The sequence below is a fragment of the Hyla sarda genome, chromosome 9, assembly GCF_029499605.1.
Source record: "Hyla sarda isolate aHylSar1 chromosome 9, aHylSar1.hap1, whole genome shotgun sequence".
Taxonomy (NCBI): domain Eukaryota; kingdom Metazoa; phylum Chordata; class Amphibia; order Anura; family Hylidae; genus Hyla; species Hyla sarda.
This window is the reverse complement of record NC_079197.1, coordinates 113,219,446-113,244,826: the sequence shown is the minus strand read 5'-3', so window position 1 is coordinate 113,244,826 and position 25,381 is coordinate 113,219,446. Positions and strand designations below refer to the sequence as shown.

General features: G+C 42.9%; 2 protein-coding genes across 2 annotated transcripts in view; one reads left to right on the top strand and one right to left on the bottom strand.

Annotated features, from left to right (window-relative positions):
• The window catches only part of LOC130291911 (protein kinase C epsilon type-like), a 226,882-nt gene that overhangs the window by 55,074 nt on the left and 146,427 nt on the right, over nucleotides 1-25,381 (bottom strand). The gene's annotated exons all lie outside the window — the stretch shown is intronic.
• Nucleotides 13,812-24,981, top strand: LOC130291548 (protein kinase C theta type-like). Its single transcript, XM_056540418.1, has 3 exons — nucleotides 13,812-14,334; nucleotides 19,448-19,763; nucleotides 23,624-24,981. Exons 2-3 carry the CDS (start codon nucleotides 19,552-19,554, stop codon nucleotides 24,180-24,182), a joined length of 771 nt encoding a protein of 256 aa, XP_056396393.1. The 5' UTR covers nucleotides 13,812-14,334; nucleotides 19,448-19,551; the 3' UTR covers nucleotides 24,183-24,981.

Genomic DNA, 25,381 nt, shown 5'->3' with positions numbered 1-25,381 from the left:
GGTGAGACCGCATTGGGGACCGACCTCCGTGCAAGTGACTACCCAGGCAGCCAGTCAAGGATAATAGTACAAAAGTTCAAAAATCCCCGCACAGGCAGGTCATAGGATCAATAAAAGCTGGTAAATATATAAAATAAAATGCTTGATAAAGGCTATTGTAGCCGAAACGTTGCACTTTATTTTGGGAATAAAGAAAACCAGCATTTATTGATCCTTTGACCTGCCTGTGCGGGGATTTTTGGACTTTTGTACTATTATCCTTGACTGGCTGCCTGGGTAGTCACTTGCACGGAGGTCGGTCCCCAATGCGGTCTCACCTTCCAGTCTAGATAGATATGATAGATATGATTTTTGGACTTTTGTATCTATATATCTATCTATCCATCTATCATCTATCTATCTGTCTATCTCATATCTATCTATCTCCTATTTATTTATCTCATATCTATCTCACATCTATCTATCTATCTATCTATTTATCTCATATCTATCTATCTCACATCTATCTATCTATCTCATATCTATCTATCTATCTATCTATCTCATAACTATCTATCTCATATCTATCTATCTCATATCTATCTATCTCATATTTATCTATCTATCTCACATCTATCTATCTCATATCTATCTATCTCATATCTATCTATCTCATATCTATCTATCTCATATCTATCTATCTATCTCATATCTATCTATCTCATATCTATCTATCTATCTATCTATCTCATATCTATCTATCTATCTATCTATCTATCTATCTCATATCTATCTATCTATCTATATCATATCTAGAGCCGAAACGTTGCCTTGATGCCTAAGTTGGCATAAACTTCTACACCGTTTTCCACTACTCTGGGAGTGCTACAGTTTCTTTCGCAATATTGATGTTACGAGCTCCGTGACCTGGACCTCATCTGTTTGCACCCACCTCACCATTGCTATAGGAGTGCTGCCTCTTTCTTTGCTTTTCTATCTATCTATCTATCTATCTATTTATCTATCTATCTATCTATCTATGAATAATAGTAGAAAAGTGGAGCAGCACTCCAGCAGTGTCAGGATGATGTGGGTACAAGCGGGCCCAGTCACAGCCCAGGTCACTGGCAGCAGTTGTAATAACCAAATAAATCGCCCCACAGCTCTCCAGTCAGATGAAGAAATCAAATGCTGTTTATTTTCTCATATGTGGCAAGCAACGTTTCGACTGTCTGCACAATCTTTATCAAGCATATCTATCTATCTCATATCTATCTATCTATCTCATATCTATCTATCTCATATCTATCTATCTATCTATCTCATATCTATCTATCTATCTCATATCTATCTATCTCATATCTATCTATCTATCTATCTATCTATCTCATATCTATCTGTCTCATATCTATCTATATATCAAATATCTATCTATCCATCTATCTCATATCTATCTATCCATCTATTTCCAAATGGCGGAGGACAGCACAACCACTGTAAATCTTGAGATAGTAATCCGGGTGCAGTAGGAAGGAAACGTGATCCCAGTCGCAGACCACATCCATAAATTCCAGCAATAAATCCAACAGCACTCACGGGTTCAAGTAAAAAACACAACGGTGTTTATTTAAACCATGTTCAAATTGAACATGGTTTAAATAAACACCGTTGTGTTTTTTACTTGAACCCGTGAGTGCTGTTGTATCTATCCATCTATCTATCTAGCTATCATCTATATATCTATATCATATCTATCTCATATCTATCTATCTATCTCATATCTGCCTATCTCATATCTATCTAGCTATCTCATATCTATCTCATATCTATCTATCTCTCTCATATCTATCTATCTCATATCTATCTATCTATATCTATCTATCTATCTATATCATATCTATCTATCTCATATCTATCTCATATCTGCCTATCTCATATCTATCTAGCTATCTCATATCTATCTCATATGTATCTATCTCATATCTATCTATCTCATATCTATCTATCCATCTATCTATTTCATATCTATCTATCTCATATCCATCTATCTCATATCTATCTATCTCATTTCTATCTATCTCATATCTATCTATCTCATATCTATCTATCTATCTCATATCTATCTATCTCAGACCCATCTATCTCATATCTATCTATCTATCTATCTCATTTCTATCTTTCTCATATCTATCTATCATCTATCTATCTCATATCTATCTATCATCTATCTATCTCATATCTATCTATCTATCTATCTATCTATCTCATATCTATCTATCTCATATCTATCTATCTATCTATCCATCTATCTCATATCTATCTATCTCATATCTATTTATCTATTTATCTATCTCATATCTATCTATCTATCTCATATCTATCTATCATCTATCTATCTCATATCTATCTATCTATCTATCTATCTCATATCTATCTATCTATCTCATATCTATCTATCTATCCATCTATCTCATATCTATCTATCTCATATCTATTTATCTATGTATCTATCTCATATCTATCTATCTATCTATCTATCTCATATCTATCTATCCATCTATCTCATATCTATCTATCTATCTATCTCATATCTATCTATCTATCTAGCTATCTCATATCTATCTCATATGTATCTATCTCATATCTATCCTATCTATCTATATATCTATCTATCTCATATCTATCTATCTATCTCATATCCATCTATCTCATATCTATCTATCTCATTTCTATCTATCTCATATCTATCTATCTATCTATCTATCTCATATCTTTCTATTTCATATCTATCTATCTATCTCATATCTATCTATCTCAGATCCATCTATCTCATATCTATCTATCTATCTATCTATCTATCTAATTTCTATCTATCTCATATCTATCTATCTCATATCTATCTATCATCTATCTATCTATCCATCTATCTCATATCTATCTATCTCATATCTATTTATCTATCTCATATCTATCTATCTCATATCTATCTATCTCTATCTATCTATCCATCTATCTCATATCTATCTATCTCATATCTATTTATCTATCTCATATCTATCTATCTCATATCTATCTATCTGTCTATCTCATATCTATCTATCCATCTATCTCATATCTATCTATCTATCTCATATCTATCTATCTATCTCATTTCTATCTATCTCATATCTATCTATCTATCTATCTCATATCTATCTATCATCTATCTATCTCATATCTATCTATCTATCTATCTATCTCATATCTATCTCATATATATCTATCTAATATCTAACTATCATCTATCTATCTCATCTCTATCTATCTATCATCTATCTCATCTCTAGCTATCTATATATGTCATATCTATCTATCATCTATCTATCTCATCTCTATCTATCTATAATCCATCTATCATCTATCTATCTATCTATCTCATATCTATCTAGCTCATGACTATCTATCCATCTATCTCATATCTATCTATCTCATATCTATCTATCTATCTATCTATCTATCTCATATCTATCTAGCTCATGTCTGTCTATCCATCTATCTCATATCTATCTATCTCATATCTATCTATCTATCTATCTAGAAATCCCAATTGAAGCAGCACCTCCTAATAGTACTTTGGGTGGGTGCCAGCCCTGAAGACCTCGGTGCTCCGGTCCTTTTTTCAATAAAGATGAATGTAGGCAGCACACCAAGATTCGTGCAAAATTGAAGGGCTTTTATTCCAAAGATAAAGACAACGTTTCGGCGATCTCACACTTGAAAATGGCGGTGAGAGATCGCCGAAACGTTGTCTTTATCTTTGGAATAAAAGCACTTCAATTTTGCACGAATCCTGGTGTGCTGCCTACATTCATCTTTATCTATCTATCTATTTATCTATCTCATATCTATCTATCTCATATCTATCTATCTATCTCATATCTATCTATCATCTATCTATCTATTTATCTATCTATCTATCATCTATCTCATATCTATCTATCTATCTATCTATCTCATGTCTATCTATCTCATATCTATCGATCTATCTCATGTCTATCTATCTCATATCTATCTATCTCATGTCTATCTATCATCTATCTATCTCATCTCTATCTATCTATCATCCATCTATCTCTATCATATCTATCTATCTATCTATATATCATATCTATCTATCTATCTATCTATCTATCTATCTATCATCTATCTATCTCATTTCTATCTATCTATCTATCTATCTATCTATCATCCATCTATCATCTATCTCTCTCATATCTATCTATCCATCTGTCTCATATCTATCTATCTATCTATCTCATTTCTATCTATCTATCTATCTATCATATATCTATCTATCTATATATCTCTTATCTATCTATCTATCTATCTATCTATCTATCTATCTATCTATCTATCTGTCTATAGTGTTTCCTGACCAGGGGGCCTCCAGCTGTTCTAAAACTACAACTCCCAGTGTGACTTTGGCTGTCCAGGCATGCTGGGAGTTATAGTTTTGTAACAGCTGGAGACACCATACTCATCTATCTGGAGGCATGATCTACCTAGGGACACTATCTACTGGGGGCATTACATACCTAGGGCACTACCTATTGAGGGAACTACCTGCTAAACGCATTACCTACCTGGGGGGGGGGTACTATCTACTGGTAGCATTACCTACCTTGGGGCACTACCTACTGGGGCACTACCTACTGGGGCATTACCTACTGTCTACCCATTTGAGTCATTACTTACAACCTACCTTGGGGCATCACCTACCACCTACCCACTGGGGGAATAACCTAGTACCTACATACTGAGGGCATTACCTACTACCTACTTATAGGGCATTACTGACCTAATGGGGCATCTACTTTATAGGGGGAATTCCCTATCTACCTACTGGGGCCACTATCTGATAGGAGTGGGGAAATTACCTACCCATCACCACCACCCAATCACTCTACCCTTTCACCTCAACACACACACTTACTCCCTTATACTCAACAGGGCACCAAGGGAGGAATTATTTGGGGCACCTAGGGTAGGGAGCAGGTGGGTAATGGTAGTGGTAATGGTGTGGCAGTATTATTCTCACTTGTATACTGGTATTATTGGTAATGATGGTCTCAGTATACAGGATTTGGTCAGTGACAGTATGATGGTAATATGTATGGCATTAGTATTCCTCCTTAAATACTTTTACTATTGGTAATATTGGTCAGTATACAGGCTTGGTCAGTAACAGTATGATGGTAATATTCTTTCTTTCTTCCTTAATAAACGAGAACTATGGGATGTAACAACTTAGCCCCTATCCTAAGGACAGGGGATAAGTGTTAGATCGCGGGGGTCCGACCGATGGCCTGAACGGCGCCCCAGCTCCCTGCATGAAACAAGCATTTTCAATCACAGCACGAAGCTGCAGCTGACACCCCCCTCCATGCAGCTTTATGGGAGAGACGGATAGCTGGTTTCGGCAATCTCCGGCTCTGCCATAGAACTGCATGGAGGGGGCGTGTCGGCCGTAGCTTCATGCTGTGATCGAAAATGCTTGTTTCATGCAGGGAGCCGGGGTGCCGTTCAGGAGATCGCGAGGGGCCCCAGCAGTCGAACCCCCTAACCTTAGGATAGGAGATAAGTTGTTACATCCCGGAGTTCTCGTTTAACCCGTACAGGACCTAGGGCGTATGCATACGCCTCCTGTGCCTGGGTCTTAAGGACCCAGGGAGTACAGGTACGCCCGTGGGAATTCCAGTCACTGCCCCGTGCTGGGCAGGGATCGGACTGGGGTGACTGCTGATATCAATCAGCAGGCACCCGGCGCAAATGCTGAGGGGGGTCATCAGACCCCCCCATGTCGGCGATCGGCGCAAATCGCAAGTGAGATTTGCTCTATTCCGGGTCTTACGGATCACGTGTGACCCGATGACCCGGAGATACACCCCCTATCACCTGCTGTATCTATGGGGAGGTGGTGATTTCACCACCCCCCTAGGAGAGCTGCTAGCAGCCGGCAGGGGAGGGGTTAAACGGCATCCTCTGCAGCGCTGACCGTTAGCTGGGTTCAGTCAGCACCCATCTGCACCCATCGGATCACCTCAGGAGACCCGAAGATTCCCTAGATCAGGAACAGAATCAACCAGAGGGAAAGGTAGGGAAATCCATGTAATAAAGTAAAAAAAAAAAGTTTAAAAAAAAGTTAAAAAAATTAAAAATCCCCCCCCGACCCCTAATAGGGCTCAAGAGCAGTGTTGCTCACGAATATTTGAAATTCGAATATTCGTCACGAATATCGCATATTCGTCAGGAATATCGCATATTCGCAAATATTCGCAAATTCGAGAATATTCGCGAATTCGCAAATACGAATATTCGTTTTTTTGTTTTTTTTTTAACCACAGAGCACATTGTAGTGATCTCCTGCGATGGATACATGCAATACTTGTTTCATTAGAGACCCTGAGGTGAGATCCTGATTCCTGAGGGGATTATTTGGTTTATGCGAATATTCGCCATTAGAATATTTGCGAATATTTTCTACGCCCTTCTGATGCCTGTCAGCCAATAAGAGTTCTGCAAACACAGTTGTCAGAGGTTAGCAACCTCCCCAGCAACCAATAGAAAGTTGCCCGCCCGATCGTTATATAAGATCACTCACAACATGTTGGACTATATAGTAGTATATAGTTTAGGTCAGTGTTTCTCAACCAGAGGTGCCTCCAGCTGTTGCAAAACTACAACTCCCAGCATGTTGGACTATATAGTAGTATATGGTTTAGGTCAGTGTTTCTCAACCAGAGGTGCCTCCAGCTGTTGCAAAACTACAACTCCCAGCATGTTGGACTATATAGTAGTATATAGTTTAGGTCAGTGTTTCTCAACCAGAGGTGCCTCCAGCTGTTGCAAAACTACAACTCCCAGCATGTTGGACTATATAGTAGTATATAGTTTAGGTCAGTGTTTCTCAACCAGAGTGCCTCCAGCTGTTGCAAAACTACAACTCCCAGAATGTTGGACTACGAAATACCACAAATTCGAATATTGCATATGCCGCTCATCACTATAAGTAGTATATGTCAGTGTTTCCCAACCAGGGGTGCCTCCAGCTGTTGCAAGACTACAACTCCCAGTAGGCTGGACTAAATAGTAGTGGATAGCTCAGGTCAGTGTTTCACAACCAGAGTGCCTCCAGCTGTTGCAAAACTACAACTCCCAGCATGTTGGACTATATAGTAGTATATAGTTTAGGTCAGTGTTTCTCAACCAGAGGTGCCTCCAGCTGTTGCAAAACTACAACTCCCAGAATGTTGGACTACGAAATACCACAAATTTGAATACGTCATATGCCGCTCATCACTATAAGTAGTATATGTCAGTGTTTCCCAACCAGGGGTGCCTCCAGCTGTTGCAAAACTAAAACTCCCAGCATGTTGGACTATATAGCATATATAGTTCAGGTCAGTGTTTCCCAACCAGAGTGCCTCCAGCTGTTGCAAAACTACAACTCCCAGTAGGCTGGACTATATAGTAGTGGATAGCTCAGGTCAGTGTTTCACAACCAGAGTGCCTCCAGCTGTTGCAAAACTACAACTCCCAGAATGTTGGACTACGAAATACCACAAATTCGAATACGTCATATGCCGCTCATCACTATACAGTAGTATATGTCAGTGTTTCCCAACCAGGGGTGCCTCCAGCTGTTGCAAAACTAAAACTCCCAGCATGTTGGACTATATAGTATATATAGTTCAGGTCAGTGTTTCCCAACCAGAGTGCCTCCAGCTGTTGCAAAACTACAACTCACAGTAGGGTGGACTACATAGTAGTGGATAGCTCAGGTTAGTGTTTCACAACCAGAGTGCCTCCAGCTGTTGCAAAACTACAACTCCCAGCATGCCAGGACAGCCCTTGGCCAATTTTAATTGAGGGCCACCTGCACTCACTAATTTATTTACCACCGCTGCGCAGAAGTCCACGACAACGGCGAAACTCACGGAACGCAGCCCTGTTATGTCAGGCATAAATTATTAATTATGCTAAATAGCATGGCTGGTATTTTTTTTTATAAGAAAGGTGGCGACCCTACCTACACACCTGTGTTTCCCAACCAGGGTGCCTCCAGATGTCAAGCTGTCCAGGCATGCTGGGAGTTGTAGTTTTGCAACAGCTGGAGAAACACTGTTTTGAAAACACTGCTATCTGATCTTATATCATAATTTTAAAGGGGTTCTCCGGTGAAAACCTTTTTTCTTTCAAATCAACTGGTGCCAGAAAGTCAGGGGCGGACATATCACTTGTTCAGCCGGTTCGGCTGCACAGGGGCCCAGCGTGTTAGGGGGCCCACCTAGTGGCCCAGGTCACAGCCTGGGCCTCACAGTCTGGGCCCCTGCAGGGCCCCCTGCCAGTACTTCATACTATATGCTGCAGCAACAGGTCCCGGACCTGCCGCTGACAGCAGTAATTTACCTTTAAACCGGCCGGGATAGACAGACAGGCGCGGGGGGTGATGGGAACAGACGTGCCCCGCGCAGGCACGCACGTCTGTTCCAAGCCCCTGACGTCACGTGTCATGTCCTCTGACCCCGGCAGAAGCGACAGGAGCAGCAAACCCTCCCGCCTCACACGGCCGCATCACTGAGCAGATAAGGTGAGGAGAGCGACGATCGGGTGCAGGGCGGTGGGGGAGGGGATTGTAATAATGAAGAGGACAGGAGGGGTGTTGAAGAGGTTGGTGGTGTAATGATAAGAAGGATTTGGGGTCTGGCAGAGCGTAGTGTTCATAAGGAGGACCAGAAGGGGGGTCAGGGGTGTAGTGATTAGGGGGTTCAATGTTGATGAGAAGGACTGGGGGGGGGGGGTTAATAATGATGAGGTGCTTAAGGTGTATGAGGTGATGAGGAGACTGAGGATGGAGTGCGTGGGGTGTATGGGGGTGATGAGGAGACTGAGGATGGAGTGCGTGGGGTGTATGGGGGTGATGAGGAGACTGAGGGTGGAGTGCGTGGGGTGTATGGGGGTGATGAGGAGACTGAGGATGGAGTGCATGGGGTGATGAGGAGACTGAGGATGGGGTGTATGGGGGTGATGAGACTGAGGATGGGGTGCGTGGGGTGTATGGGGGTGATGAGGAAACTGAGGATGGAGTGCGTGGGGTGTATGGGGTGATGAGGAGACTGAGGATGGAGTGTGTGGGGTGTATGGGGTGATGAGGAGACTGAGGATGGAGTGCATGGGGTGATGAGGAGACTGAGGATGGAGTGCATGGGGTGATGAGGAGACTGAGGATGGAGTGCATGGGGTGATGAGGAGACTGAGGATGGAGTGTATGGGGTGATGAGGAGACTGAGGATGGGGTGTATGGGGTGATGAGGAGACTGAGGATGGGGTGTATGGGGTGATGAGGAGACTGAGGATGGGGTGTATGGGGTGATGAGGAGACTGAGGATGGAGTGTATGGGGTGATGAGGAGACTGAGGATGGAGTGTATGGGGTGATGAGGAGACTGAGGATGGAGTGTATGGGGTGATGAAGAGACTGAGGATGGGGTGTATGGGGTGATGAGGAGACTGAGGATGGAGTGTATGGGGTGATGAGGAGACTGAGGATGGAGTGTATGGGGTGATGAGGAGACTGAAGATGGGGTGTATGGGGTGATGAGGAGACTGAAGATGGGTTGTGTGGGGTGTATGGGGTGATGAGACTGAAGATGGGGTGCGTGGGGTGTATGTGGGTGATGAGACTGAGGATGGGGTGCGTGGGGTGATGAGGAGGCTGAGGATGGGGTATATGGGGGTGATGAGGAGACTGAGGATGGAGTGCATGGGGTGATGAGGAGACCGAGGATGGAGTGTGGGGGGTGTATGGGGTGATGAGACTGAGGATGGGGTGCGTGGGGTGTATGGGGTGATGAGGAGACTGAGGATGGGGTATATGGGGGTGATGAGGAGACCGAGGATGGGTTGTGTGGGGTGTATGGGGTGATGAGACTGAGGATGGGGTGCGTGGGGTGTATGGGGGTGATGATTAGACTGAGGATGGGTTGTGTGGGGTGTATGGGGTGATGAGACTGAGGATGGGGTGCGTGGGGTGTATGGGGGTGATGATTAGACTGAGGATGGAGTGCGTGGGGTGTATGGGGTGATTCAGTGGTGTATCGTGGTTGGCAGTATTATATTGATAGAGTACAGTGGTTGGCAGTATTATATTCAGGGGTACAGTGGTTGGCAGTATTCAGGGGGTACAGTGGTTGGCAGTATTATTTTCAGGGGTACAGTATTTGGCAAGGTTATAATGATTATTGTCATCATACAGAGGATGAGGATCTACTGACAAATGAAGGAACCAATGATGTCCAGGTGTCAGACTCTGCAGAGAAGATGGAAGAAATCCTGGTGTCTGGACCAGAGGAAGAAGAAAAGTAAAGACAACAGAGAAGACGTCACTCAGGTCAGTGATATCATTGTGTATTTTCCTAACTGTCCCATCAGAGTTGTAGTCACTGATATCATTGTGTAGTCTCCTGACTGTCCCATCAGCTGTAGTCACTTCAGACATGATGGGAGTTACAGCTTTCCAACATCTGGGGAGCTGCTTGAACCAAGGTGTCATGAGTCAGACCCCCACCATAAAAATGGGCTGTTTATTTTAAAATGCCTTGGCCTATTTTTTGTCCCAGTCTGGCCCTGCCTGTAAGTCACTTCTATCACTAAGGATAAGAAGCCAAGGAACCAGGGGGTGCCAAGGAGTGTCGTGCTAAGTCCAGGGGTGTGAATGTAAAGGGGAGCACTGCCCTCTGCCTCCCAGCTAGATACGGGTCAGGCTGACCTGGGGGAGTACTCACGGGGCCTGGGCCGCACACTGAGAGGGACAGGGGCCACCCGGAGCCCACCAGGTGGGCCGTTCCATCCACCTATGGTGGACAAGGCAAGTGGCTACACTACACGCGCGGGGTAAGTGGAGGCCCCCCGGTGGGGTCTATGTACATGAGGGGGCACAGTGCTGGGGGGGGGGGGGGGTCCAGGCACATTCTTTGCACAGGGGCCCTCTGCTGTCTGTGTCCGCCCCTGCAGAAAGTTAAACAGATTTGTAAATTACTTCTATTAAAAAAATCTTAATCCTTTCTGTACTTATTAGCTGCATGAATACTACAGAAGAAATTCTGATGACATCATGCCCACAGTGCTCTCTGCTGACATTTCTGTCCATTTTAGCAAATATAAAGTAATGGCAGCATGGAGGCTCAGTGGTTAGCACTGTTACCTTGCAGCACTGGTGTTGAGGGTTCAAAAACCACTAAGAACAGCATCTACAAATAGGTCTGAGCACTATATCAATAAAGAGTTATTATTATAATGTCAGCAGAGAGCACTGTGTTCCAAAAATAAAGGAACTTCCTCTGTAGTATTCAGCAGCTAATAAGTACAGGAAGGATTAAGATTTTTTAATAGAATTAATTTAAGAATCTGTTTAACTTTCTGGCGCCAGTTGATTTAAAATAAAAAAGGGGAGGAGCGGCAACCGCACGCAGCCGTATGCGGGAACCGTACTTAATGTATTTCAATGAGCCGTCCGGAGTGAAACGCAGCCTCCGGTTGGCTCATTTTTCGCCCGCATGCAGTCTCCCAACCGTACCTAAAACTGTGTTCAACCCCGGTTTTATGACCGGTCGGGAAACCGCCAACCAGAGGCTGCGTTTCACTCTGGCCGGCTCATTGAAATATATTAAGTACGGTTTCCGCATACGGCTGCGTGCGGTTGCCGATCCTACCCCAGCCCCCCCTCCCCCCGCCGTATGCGGGAACCGTACTTGTAAAACGCAGTGTGAACCCAGTTTATCCTCACTTTTGCTGAAATTACTTCCAACCATATTGCTGCTGGCTCCAGGAAATAATTTGCATACAGGTAGAGGTATAAGAGGAGAGAACTACAACTCCCAGCATGACCAGACTTTTATTATGTGATATATGAGAACATTACAGGAGGAGGTATAAGAGAACTACAACTCCCAGCATGTCCGGACTGTTATTATGTGATATCAGAGGATATTACAGGAGGAGGTATAAGAGAACTACAGCTCCCAGCATGTCCGCGAGTGGCAATTATTTTAGCGATTATTTTTGCATGGCGAAAATTCGCATTGTAAAAAAAAAACGGCACAAATATAACGAATATGCGAATTTCACGAATATAGGACGAATATTCGTCCTCATATTCGCCAAATATCGCGAATTTGAATATGACATATGCCGCTCATCACTACTCCCTACATGATGGCACAGTCTGAGATATAAGTTTTATGTGAAATATAACTTATATCTCTGACTGTACCATCATGTAGGGGGGCGGTGAAAGGAAGGTAGAAGATGGAGTAGGCTTCCCCGCAGCACAGAGTATTTCTTGCAGACAGTCTGCCTCACGACAGTTCCCTCCAGAAATACCCTGTGCTGCTGTGCTATTTCTTTAATAAATCTTAGAGGCCTCAGCCTCACCCAAGCAGGGGTGGGAAAAGAGCCGCAATATACAAAATGCACTATATCTATTTAGCTGTAGATTAAAGTGCTGCTTTAGACAGCAACTCACAAATGACGTCTTCTCTAATCAGCGTCGTTCCCTTCTCTTCTCCATCTGGTCTGCGCCATCATGACAATTTCTTCCAGCCACAATTCTTCACCATTAAACCTGCAAAACAAACCTATTAGGCTCCACACTTTTTTTCCATGGGTGACAGAGGGGTGTAGAGGAGTGTACAGGGGTGACAGACGGGTGTAGAGGAGTGTACATGGGTGACAGAGGGGTGTAGAGGAGTGTACATGGGTGACAGAGGGGTGTAGAGGAGTGTACATGGGTGACAGAGGGGTGTAGAGGAGTGTACAGAGGGATGTAGAGGAGTGTACAGGGGTGACAGAGGGGTGTAGAGGAGTGTACAGGGGTGACAGAGGGGTGCAGAGGAGTGTACAGGGGTGACAGTGGGGTGTAGAGGAGTGTACAGGGGTGACAGAGGGGTGTAGAGGAGTGTACAGAGGGGTGTAGAGGAGTGTACAGGGGTGACAGAGGGGTGTAGAGGAGTGTACAGGGGTGACAGAGGGGTGTAGAGGAGTGTACAGGGGTGACAGTGGGGTGTAGAGGAGTGTACATGGGTGACAGAGGGGTGTAGAGGAGTGTACATGGGTGACAGAGGGGTGTAGAGGAGTGTACAGAGGGGTGTAGAGGAGTGTACAGGGGTGACAGAGGGGTGTAGAGGAGTGTACAGGGGTGACAGAGGGGTGGCCGCCCCTGTCAATGATTAACCTGTCGACAGCTTATATAGAACATCTCATTCTCCCATAACGGAGACTAGACACCAATAAATTTTATGATAAAAAATAATTCATGATACTCAGCTTAAAATAATGTCCTAGTGATGGTAAAGCCGTATCATGTCAATATATACTGCCCAATGGACCTACAACCTAATGTATGTGGGTGATGACCACTTATTGGATGTAGCAGAACATTAGAGGCCCTTCCAAGGCTTTATTATTCCTACCAATAGCAGCAGGTACAATAGCTGGTTATTCCTGCACCAGGATCATTTGGATTCCCCCATAACTGCCCTTATTATAACCTTCCAGCAGAGTCTATGGGCACCACTGCCAACCTATACAACACATAAAAGTCACATCACTCTGCTCCATCTACTAATAAAACAGCACTACAAGAACCAGCCATGAATGTCTCCATTATTCTGGACACTAGGCTATCACCATGATGTCCACATTACAGTGTATATGGATGCACAGGTCCCTGGACCACTGGCAGCAGGTGCCACCTGATGTTTCTATGACAACACATCACCTGGACAACGGCTGTTGTTGTTGTTTACCCACAACTCACAGTTGGACCGAGCGGACGGACGTCTACAGGATCCCAGAGATAGCGGCATCTAGAGGAAGAGGAGACGGCGAGAAGGAGAAGATGAAGAGGGAAGAGGAGCAGATGGAGAGCGGAGAGAAGAGAGAAGAGGAGAGGAAGAGTGAAGAGGAGAGTGAAGAGGTGGAGAAGAGAGGAGAGAAGAGGAAGAGAGAAGAGGAGGAGGAGAAGAGAGAAGAGAAGAGGAAGAGAGAAGAGGGGAGCGAGGAGGTGGAGAAGACAGGTCAGAAGAGGAAGAGAGAAGAGGAGAGTGAAGAGGAGGAGAAGAGAGAAGAGAAGAGGAAGAAGGTGGAAGAGAGTGAGGAGGTGGAGAAAAAGAGGAGAGGAGAGGATGCCAGAGTATTGGAGGATGAGGAGCCAAGACCAGGCACCAGCCAGGACCCCGGAACATCAAGCAACTACCCCAAATTTAACATCACACACCTAACTGTCCATCAGGTATTGGGTAGGGGCAGCTTTGGAGTGGTAAGTTTATTTAAGTTTATTTCCTGTTAAAGGGACAGTCAATGTGTTTTTCCCATTTGTATTCTGTAGATAAATGTGATATTATTGCTTTCTGTTTTCAGCCCTTATGCTCATGAGGATAGCTGTACATAATGGGGTGTATAACAGACAGTCCAGTATATAGCCAGCCCCCATGATCACTCCTATATATCACATATCTGCAGCACTAGAGACCTCCAGTAATGTTTATATCCCTGTGTGTGACAGATATCGGGCCCTTATATAACACTGCACTTTAATAAGTCTCCATATTAGGTCTGGTCTTCTAGAGAGGGGTATTAGACTGTATTAGAGAGCAGATTGGGGGTAGTTGCATTGTTATTTAACTGTCTGGTTCATATATATTATACATAGTGCCCCTAGGCATGTAAATAACATTGACTGTCACCCCAAAGTCCTCGTGTACTGTTCTTTATAGACATATTACAAGTGGTTTGTTATTGATATGTGATCCATTTGTGTAGGGTTATGTTGGTGTATAATAATATAATAACTTCTTACTATTATGAATTGTGGTACAGTATGTTTGCAAAAAGAAAAATAAACTCCTACTTGACTTATGTTAGGCTGTTACAAATATTTCATATTGGGCCTCTTGTACTATTGTGTTTTATTCTGATGGGGTTGTTGTAAAAATATAATAAAATATTTACAAAAATGTGAGGGGTTGTACTCAGTTATGTCAGATACTGTGGGGGAGATTTATCAAAACCTGTCCAGAGAAAAAGTTGCCCAGTTGCCCATAGCAACCAATCAGATCGCTTCTTTTATTTTTAACAAGGCCCCTGCAAAATGAAAGAGGCGATCTGATTGGTTGCTATGGGCAACTGGGCAACTTTCCCTGGGCAGGTTTTGATAAATCTCCCCCTGTTTATTTCACTGTAGTTATCTTTTTAAAGCCATTTATCCATTTTTTTTATTCACTGGCACTATACTGAACTGATATGTATTTCACATGTATTGAATTATTGAATATATAGGCCCAGATTTTTCAAACTGAGTGAGAGAAAAAGTGGAGAGATTTTTTCCACAGCAACCAATCACAGCTCAGTTAACAAGCTCTGGTAAAGTGATAGCTGAGCTGTGATTGGTTGCTATCGGAAAATCACTCCATTTTTTCTCTCACACAGTTTGATAAATCTGGGCCATAATGCCACCATGATGAATTGTCTTTATATATGTATGATGAATATACATTTTATATTGTTTGGTATTGCACTTTATTTGTTTACTATAAGGAGATTTATCTGAACCTGTCCAGAGGAAAAGTTGCCCAGTTGCCCATAGCAACCAATCAGATCGTTTCTTTTATTTTTAACAAGGCCCCTGCAAAATGAAAGAGGCGATCTGATTGGTTGCTATGGGCAACTGGGCAACTTTCCCTGGGCAGGTTTTGATAAATCTCCCCCTGTTTATTTCACTGTAGTTATCTTTTTAAAGCCATTTATCTATTTTTTTTTTTTTTTATTCACTGGCACTATACTGAACTGATATGTATTTCACATGTATTGAATTATTGAATATATAGGCCCAGATTTTTCAAACTGAGAGAGAGAAAAAGTGGAGAGATTTTTCCACAGCAACCAATCACAGCTCAGTTAACAAGCTCTGGTAAAGTGATAGCTGAGCTGTGATTGGTTGCTATCGGAAAATCACTCCATTTTTTCTCTCACACAGTTTGATAAATCTGGGCCATAATGCCACCATGATGAATTGTCTTTATATATGTATGATGAATATACATGTTATATTGTTTGGTATTGTACTTTATTTGTATATTATAAGGAGATTTATCTGAACCTGTCCAGAGGAAAAGTTGCCCAGTTGCCCATAGCAACCAATCAGATTGCTTCTTTCATTTTTAACAAGGCCTCTGCAAACTGAAAAAAGTGATCTGATTGGTTGCTATGGGCAAATTGGCAACTTTTCCTCTGGACAGGTTTTGATAAATCTCCCCCTGTATGTTTATTTATCTGTAGTTATCTTTTTTAAGCCCTTTATCTATTTTTTTTTATTCACTGACACAATTCTGAACTTATATGCATTTCACATGTATTGAATATATAATGTCACCATGATGAATTGTCTTTATATATGTATGATGAATATACATGTTATAGTGTTTGGTATTGTACTTTATTTGTATATTATAAGGAGATTTATCAAAACCTGTGCTTAGGAAAAAAATGTCTAGTTGCCCATGGCAACCAGTCAGATGGCTTCTTTCATTTTTAAAAAGGCCACTGAAAAATGAAAGAAGCGATCTGATTGGTTGTTATGGGCAACTGGTCAAGTGTTCATCTGCATAGGTTTTGTCCCTATGTATCTGGGCATATACAGCCCCTTAGTGATGTGTGAACATGCTTGTAAAAGGCTTCACTGAGAAGATGAAATGTTGCAGTGATGTGATAAAATAAAAAAACACCTTTTCACTATTCTATGGAGTGTTGTAATATTTTTTTATATAATATATACCTATACATACAGGCGCTGTGATCTGTAGTTTTTCCTGGTACCACTTATATTCTGGTGACACCACATCTCAGAAACAATGGAATAAAATAGTCACATATATGCAAAAGTGATATCAACAAAAACTACAGATCAGGGTGCTGGCAAAAACAGAGCCGGACCACACTGCAGGAGCAGTGCAGCCCCAGCTAAATACAAACATATACACAAGAGCCTGCAGCCATCCTACTGTCCAACACAGGGCTGAAAAAAAGCTCTCTGGCCAGGGGTAGGGGGCCTTATATGGGGGTCTTAATTGTTTAATTATCGTTACTTGGGTTGGAATTTTTTTTTTAACTGACTTTATTGTAATGTATATGTACAACATAATCATAGACAATATAAGGCATGAAAACAGGAGACTGCATAATCCTGACCGGCAGGTCAGGTGAGGTGAACAGGTGCAATAAAAGAGGTGAACATATACATCCTACTCTGAACAATTGCAAACTCCAATACATGGAAAAACACAAGATGAGACTCGACAGACACAAGACAGTGGGTCTCAAGAAAGTCCAGCGACTGGACATACATGTAGACAGACAACGCTCACTCGACAACAAGATAGAGAGAAGGACAAACAAAAAGAAAAAGACTAGGGTGGGAAGCGGGAGGGGTTTTGGAGAAAAATACCGGGTTCCAAATAGATCTAACTGGGTAGAAAAGAGAGTACATAAGAATGGCAAAGGGGAGATCATGGCGGGGGTGGGCTTAGTTGATCCCTGAGAGCCAAGAAGCGTGAAACATTATAGCTTTCCTGTGGAGGAGCACACCATCAGGACCATGTTTTATAGAATTTGGAGGGGTTCTTGTAGTGCTTGTTGACCAAATATTCATAATTCACAGCCATATTAACCAAAGCCTTCCAGCCAGAGAGGGTTGGGACTCTTGGATCCATCCAGCGCAGGGCTATGGCCTTGCGGGCTAAAAATAGTACCTCCCTAAGGAAATCAATTTCACTGTGCTTCCATTGTTCCTCATCAAAAAGGCCCAATAGGCACAGTTTATTATCCATTTGTACCTGGCGATTTACCAGGGTTCCCACAAATTGTACAACTATATTCCAAAAATCACTAATGGCTGGACAGGACCACATCATATGCAGGTAGTCTGACTCACCGGCACCACATCTACGACAATCCGAGGTCAAACGTCTGCCCATCCGGACAAGTCAAATTGGAGTGAGGTAAGACTGATGGAGCATACACAGTTGGATGAGTTTGTTATAAATAGAGGGAGAAACATACAGGTGAGAAGATAGAGCATCACTCCACTCCTCTTCAGTCAAGTCAGGTATGATTGCTTTACAACATGGCTCCACTAGAAGTGGATCCCCCTCCATCTTAGCACTTAACAGGGTGGTATAGAGAGCAGATATTAGGCCCCTAGGGCCTTGTGACTTAAAAACACCTATAATGGGGAAGTGAGAGAAGGGTGCGGAAGAAGCCGGGAATTGTAGCAAGAATACGTGTGTGAGCTGGAGGTATTTATAAAAAGATTGTCGTGGGATGTCCTTATTATCTTGGAAATATTGAAAGTCCCTAAATCCAGTACCGTCATGTACATTATCTACAGTGAGAAACCCATGGGATCTCCAGAACTGAGGGTCCAATGTCGTAGAAACGTGGGGCAGCAGGGGATCAGACCACAGTTGTCTATCTAACATGATGTCAATATATGAGAAGATTTTTCGCAGTGGCCCATACTTGGGATGCTAATCTATGCATAGGGAGTCATAGACCACCCAAGCCTGATCTACCCTCCAAAACCAGCTGGTGATGAGGCAGCAATGATGAACAGTAGTATGGGGGTTGGGTAGGTTATGAGGCTGATATGATGCACAGTAATGTGGGGGTTGAGGTAGTGATGAGGCTGATATGATACACAGTAATGTGGGGGTTGAGGGGGTGATGAGGCTGATATGATACACAGTAATGTGGGGGTTGAGGGGGTGATGAGGCTGATATGATACACAGTAATATGGGGGTTGGGTAGGTGATGAGGCTGATATGATACACAGTAATGTGGGGGTTGGGGGGATGAAGCTTATTTGATGCACAGTAATGTGGGGGTTAGGGGAGCTATGATGTTATTATGTTGGGGTTTTCTCCTGTGAAACTTTATGTATTCATTACATCCTTACTACATCTTAATGCACCTAGGATTCACCTATGGAAATAAAACAGACCATCGCCACACAGTCCCTATCTACAGTTGGCTGTAGTCATACCTATGTGGTATTGGAAATAAAGGAAAATATTTCTTATAGTCATACCTATGTGGTATTGGAAATAAAGGAAAATATTTCTTATAGTTATACCTATGTGGTATTGTAAATACATAATATTTCCCATAGTTATACCTATGTGATATTGTAAATACATAATATTTCCCATAGTTATACCTATGTGGTATTGTAAATACATAACATTTCCCATAGTTATACCTATGTGGTATTGTAAATACATAATATTTCCCATAGTTATACCTATGTGGTATTGTAAATACATAATATTTCTCATAGTCTTCCATTTGCTCAATTGCTCCTTTTGGTTTCTTTCAGGTGGGCCTGGCATCAGTCCCCGGCCGAAACAACTACGTCGCCATAAAAGGAATCACCAAAACAGCGACAATGCAGCAACCCTACAGAGAGAGCGACGGATACTCATGCTGGCCCGAGACTGCCCGTTCCTGTGTCACCTGTATGCTGCACAGCAGTCTCAGGACAATGCCTTCTTCATCACCGAGTATCTGTCCGGCGGCAGCCTGGAGGCTTTGCTCAGAATGTGCAGCAGTCTGAACACCGACACAGTAAGGTTTTACACAGCTGAGATTGCATGTGGCCTCCAGTTCCTTCACAGACAGAACATCGTCCACCGGTATGTATAACTTCCCCACACCTTTCTCCTTGTCATATTGTAAATAATGCACCCAACTTTCTGTGGTGACCCACGGTGATGGCAGGACCACAGGGTGTAGCGGTGTAGGTGGATGGGGCAAGATGGTATTAACTCCAGGGGCAAGGTGTTATTAACCCATAATGTTCATGATGCCAGAGTGGTTTTTGGGTACCGGCACCACCCAAGCAGCAGCTCCGCTTTTCCAATAGCAGGCAGTGAAAATGAGAGTCCACTACCAGGTTATGTTTTAACAGAGGCTTTACTGAGGTCAGATAGGTGTTATTATCTTCACAGCTAGGCCAGAATCCCAGAGAGGTGGCCAGGAACACAGAAGGACCTCGCAGCTTGCTGGGATCAGCTATACTTGTAGTAGAATTGAGTTGAGGCTTGACTAGACTGTGGATAGTGACAGCGGACATAGGCTTGACTCACTGGAATGACTGTAGATTTGAAGCCTTCCCGGCAAAACAATTAGAAACCTGTTCACACGTATTAGAGAACATTTTATTCTATCCGCACCAGAAAAGGTGCCCCTCGCCTCATATCCCAAGTAATAGAATCGCACAATGGCAACTCAGAAAGTGTTACATTTATAGGATTAGAACGTGTCTACCCTTCAGCTGGTAGAACGGAAAAGAAACTATTAAAAAGAGAAGCACACTGGATAATATAAACTAATGCCACCGGCCCTTTAGGTCTTAATGATAGAATAGATATGGCAGCATGTCTTTACTGCTTGATCACTCCTCTCTTATGTCTCCCTTGTTGTCATTGTTTTTAACCACGTGATTCGAAATGAGTCTAAGGTGATTGGAGGAAGGTGTGTCTAATACCTGAATAAATGTACCTGCAATCCAGACCTGAGTATAGGCCAGATGAAGCACTAACCTGTGAGAAACGGCTACTGTTGCCTGCTGTACCCCTCCCCCCCACACTGTCCCTCTCCTGTAACTATTATGTGAGTATCAATAAAACTTAAGAAGAAGACCGGTGAGTTGCCGACTTTTTTTCTCTACGAACTGTGTAAATGTGATATTGCCACATGGGTAACTGTCTAAACTATTAAAATGAAATGTTAATGATTTACTAACATTTAAAACAAAAAAAAATTTTAACTTTTTTTCTAAAGCAAAAGGAAAAGCGGAGGCTAATTTTTATTGGGCGAATGGTTTATTTACATTCTATTGTTTTTTACTTTACACTTTATAGATAGCACTCCTATACACATGGGGGTATGTGCAGACTGCAGAGCATTGAACCCGACCCATGTCTGTAGTACAGATTCTGTGGTACTACAAACACTAGGGTGAACCCCCATTTGTATAGAAGTATATGTACTACATACAAACTGCTTTACCCATGGGGGTATGTGCAGAGCATTGCTTCCTACTGTCTGTAGTACAGACACTAGGATGCAATGCTCTGCACATACTGCCATGTGTATAGCAGTGTGTATCTAGTACACACTTACACTACTATACACATGGGGATGTTCAGAGCACTGCATCCTAGTGTGTGTACTACAGACACAAGTGTGCAATGCTCTGCACATGCACCCATGGGTATTGAAGTGTGTGTATATATATATATATATATATATATATATATATATATATATATTGCTATACTCATGGGGGTATGTGTAGAGCAATGTCTGGGTTTAAACAAATATGTAATTTTGCTGAACAATCTGTCCCCTTACCTCTATATCAGTGTTTACCAACCAGAATGCCTCCAAGTGTTGCAAAACTTGGCATGCTGGGAGTTGCAGTTTTGCAAAAGCTGGAGGCTCCCTGGTAGCAGAAATTATTGTGCGACATTGGTATGGAGCAGAGCTGAATGTGTGATTATGTGCAAGCATGACTACGCACACACTTAGCTCTGCTAGATACACACTCACACGCTCAGCCTGCAGCATTTACACAATCACACACTCAGCTATGCTGCATTTACAAAATCACACACTCAGCTCTGCTGCATTTACACAATCACATACTCAACTCTGCTGCATATACACAATCACACACTCAACTCTGCTACATACACACATACTCAGCTCTGCTACATACACACTCTCACACACTCAGCTCTGCTACATACACACAATCACACACTCAGCTCTGCTACATGCACACAATCACACGCTCAACTCTGCTACATACACACTCTCACACACTAAGCTCTGCTACATATACACACACTCAATCCTGCTACATACACACACTCACACACTGAACTCTGCTACATACAAACACTCACACACTCAGCTCTGCTACATACACACACTCAGCTCTGCTACATACACAGACTCAAACACTCAACTCTGCGACACACGCTCACACACTCAGCTACATACACACACTCACACACTCAGCTCTGCTACATATACACACATATACACGCTCAGCTCTGCTACATACACACATTCACACACTCAGCTCTGCCACATACACACTCACACATTCAGCTCTGCTACATACACACAATCACACACTCAACTCTGCTGCATACACACTCATCTCTGCTACATACACACACTCAACTCTGCTGCATACACACACTAAACTCAGCTACATATACACACTCACACACTCAGCTCTGCTACATACACACATTCACACACTCAGCTCTGCCACATACACACACTCACTCAGCTCTGTGACATACACACTTAACACACTCAACTCTGCTGCATATACACACTCGGCTCTGCTACACACACACATTCAACTCTGCTACATACACACACTTAACTCAGCTACATATACACACTCACACACTCAGCTCTGCTACATACACACATTCACACACTCAGCTCTGCTACATACACACACTCACTCAGCTCTGTGACATACACACTTAACACACTCAACTCTGCTGCATATACACACTCGGCTCTGCTACACACACACATTCAACTCTGCTACATGCACACAATCACACACTTAACTCTGCTGCATACACACAATAACACATATACATAGACCTAACAGCCTTCCTCCTTCTCCCTCCCTGCACATACAGTGGTATATTCTTAGCTGTATGGTCACCATGGTTACACTACACAGGTGCAATCTCCTGCACTCATTAAGAACAGCAGGGAGTTTGAATTTTACAGTTTGACGTTTGAACTATTCCAGGAAGGGGAGGTGAGAAGCAGCAGCACACATGATTGGTGAGCAGTGGGTCAGCGGAGGGTGGGACAGGGACTTCAACAGAGGTTGCGGTGGTGCAGCCTAGCATCTAACCACACGTCCGCAGCAGCCTTATGACTGCCAGCGCCCAGACAACGAATCGGACAATTATTCGATAATGGGATTCGTCAACAACGAATCCTGCTATTGAATTTCATCGATTTTATCGAATAATCATTGCAGCCTACTGAGATCTCTGGTGTTTGCTGCTCTCAGTAACGCGATGGATGAGCCAAAGAGAGAGAATTGTAATGGCCTTATATAGAGGGGGCTGAGCCAAAGCCCATTGGTCAAGCTGCAGGTTATGTGTAAACCTGGTGGCCTCTGAGTAACATGTGATAACATAAACATAACATGTGACATTTCACAGGTCCTTTAGACATTTACTAGAGTCCTCCAAAGGTCCTTAATACTGACTATACATTGACATACTGACTATAATCCTATTACATTAAATAACACTATAATAACAGCAGGGGGGACAGTGCAGGAGAGCCCCCAGGTCACCGAGGGACTCAACCTGACAGGGCCTAAGTGTAGTGCAGGACCATGTCCTGTACTGGAACATCACATTTCCATCGGCGAATTTTGCCTAATTTTACTTTTGTTTTTTATTTATCAATCTTTTTTCTTCTTTCATTGCAGAGATATCAAGCCAGATAACATCATGCTGGATAAAGATGGACACATCCGCATCATAGATCTCGGAGTTGCCCAAGATGGTGTCACCTTCTCCAACAAGATCCAAGGAGTGACGGGCACATTACCTTACATGGCCCCAGAGGTGCTCCAGAGGAAGGACTACTATGCAGCAGTTGACTGGTGGAGCCTGGGGATTGTTGTATCCCGGATGTCAGCAGGACGTTCCCCATTCTACTTTGGCTGCAACAGAGAAATGGCTCGCAATTCCATCACCAGAGAGAAGCCTAATATTCCATCTTGGCTCCCTGCTGACCTGAAACATCTGATCAAGCAACTGCTGCGCAAGAATCCTGAGAAGCGGCTGGGTGTGAACAGGAGCATCAGAGACCACCCATTCTTCACCACCATCAACTGGGAGGAACTGGAGCAGAGGAGAACACAGCCACCATTTACACCATTCAAGGCAGCTCTGAAGAAGGGACACCTGCCGTGGCCAGAGGTAGAGACAGCTCTTCACCCCTTGGAAGGATTCTCTTTCATAGCTCCAAGCTGGGAATGGTAAGATCAGCCCACGGCCCAGAGCTCTGTGCCATCTCTACCATCTGAGTGCTGCAGATTTCCATCAAGATGTTACCCTGGATCTTAGCTCTACATCCATCAATATCTGGCACCTTCTGAAGACCCTCTGCACCCAGGAGAGGCCTGTGCTTGTAACACCTCAGCACAGGCCGGTAAGTATCACACATCATCACACATACATTAGGATCACACACATACAGGTAGATAGAAATATACACACAGGTACATATATAGATAGTATAGACACATACACACAGACACACACAACAGATAGGGGTAGACATCGGCTTTGATCCTGGGACTTGTTCCGATCGCCATATTTGGGGTCAGGAAGGAATTTTTCCCCTTTGAGGACAATTGGCTTATTCCTCAAGGGGGTTTTGCCTTCCTTGGGATCATCTCGGCCATAATTAGGAAATATTCCCACAAATAGCAATGTATAAAAATAAATAATAAAACTAGTATAATATATGAGGATTTTATATAAAATAATACATATTAGTTTTCCATATTAGATAGGTCAGGTACTGGCTTTTGATCCTGGGACTTGTTCCGATCGCCATATTTGGGGTCAGGAAGGAATTTTCCCCCCTTACATAAGGATAATTGGCTCTTTCCTCAAGGGGGTTTTCGCCTTCCTTTGGATCAACACAGTATATAATAAGGCTTTGCCTATACATTTATATTTCACACATAGCAAAATAAAACATAACACACATTTCTGAAATTTGCAGTATCCCCAGTATCCCCCTACTAGAACTAAAATAAAATGTCATTTTTCCACTCTACATTATTGTGTCTGTGTCTTTATTTTCATTAGATGATATGTTTTGTTCTAAATAATACAGTGAAACCTCTAGGAGAAGACCACCCAAAATTCCATTTTAAATTGGTTTTCTGTGGGGGGGGGGGGGGTCTTCTTAAAATAAGACCACTATGTATAATGTATGATGGTCTGGAAATTAATCACACAAGATCTGCTTTGGATATGAGGGTGGTCTTCTCGAAGAGGTTGTGTTTTGGAGAAGTAAAGCTGGGTTCACAGTTCCCGTATACATTTTCAATTTGAAAACCGTGCAGAACCGTATTGAAAACCGTAAACCAAAAGATGCATTCGGTTGTGTCCGTTTTACATCATGAACGGTTTTGTCAGTTTTTTTTTTCTCCTAACCAAAACCATAG

Bases quoted from the DNA above. Each gene is read 5' to 3' on its own strand.
- LOC130291548 (XM_056540418.1), top strand. From the start codon at position 19,552: ATGCTGGCCCGAGACTGCCCGTTCCTGTGTCACCTGTATGCTGCACAG. The intron at 19,764-23,623 runs GTATGTATAACT...CTTTCATTGCAG, and splicing joins AGACAGAACATCGTCCACCG to AGATATCAAGCCAGATAACA.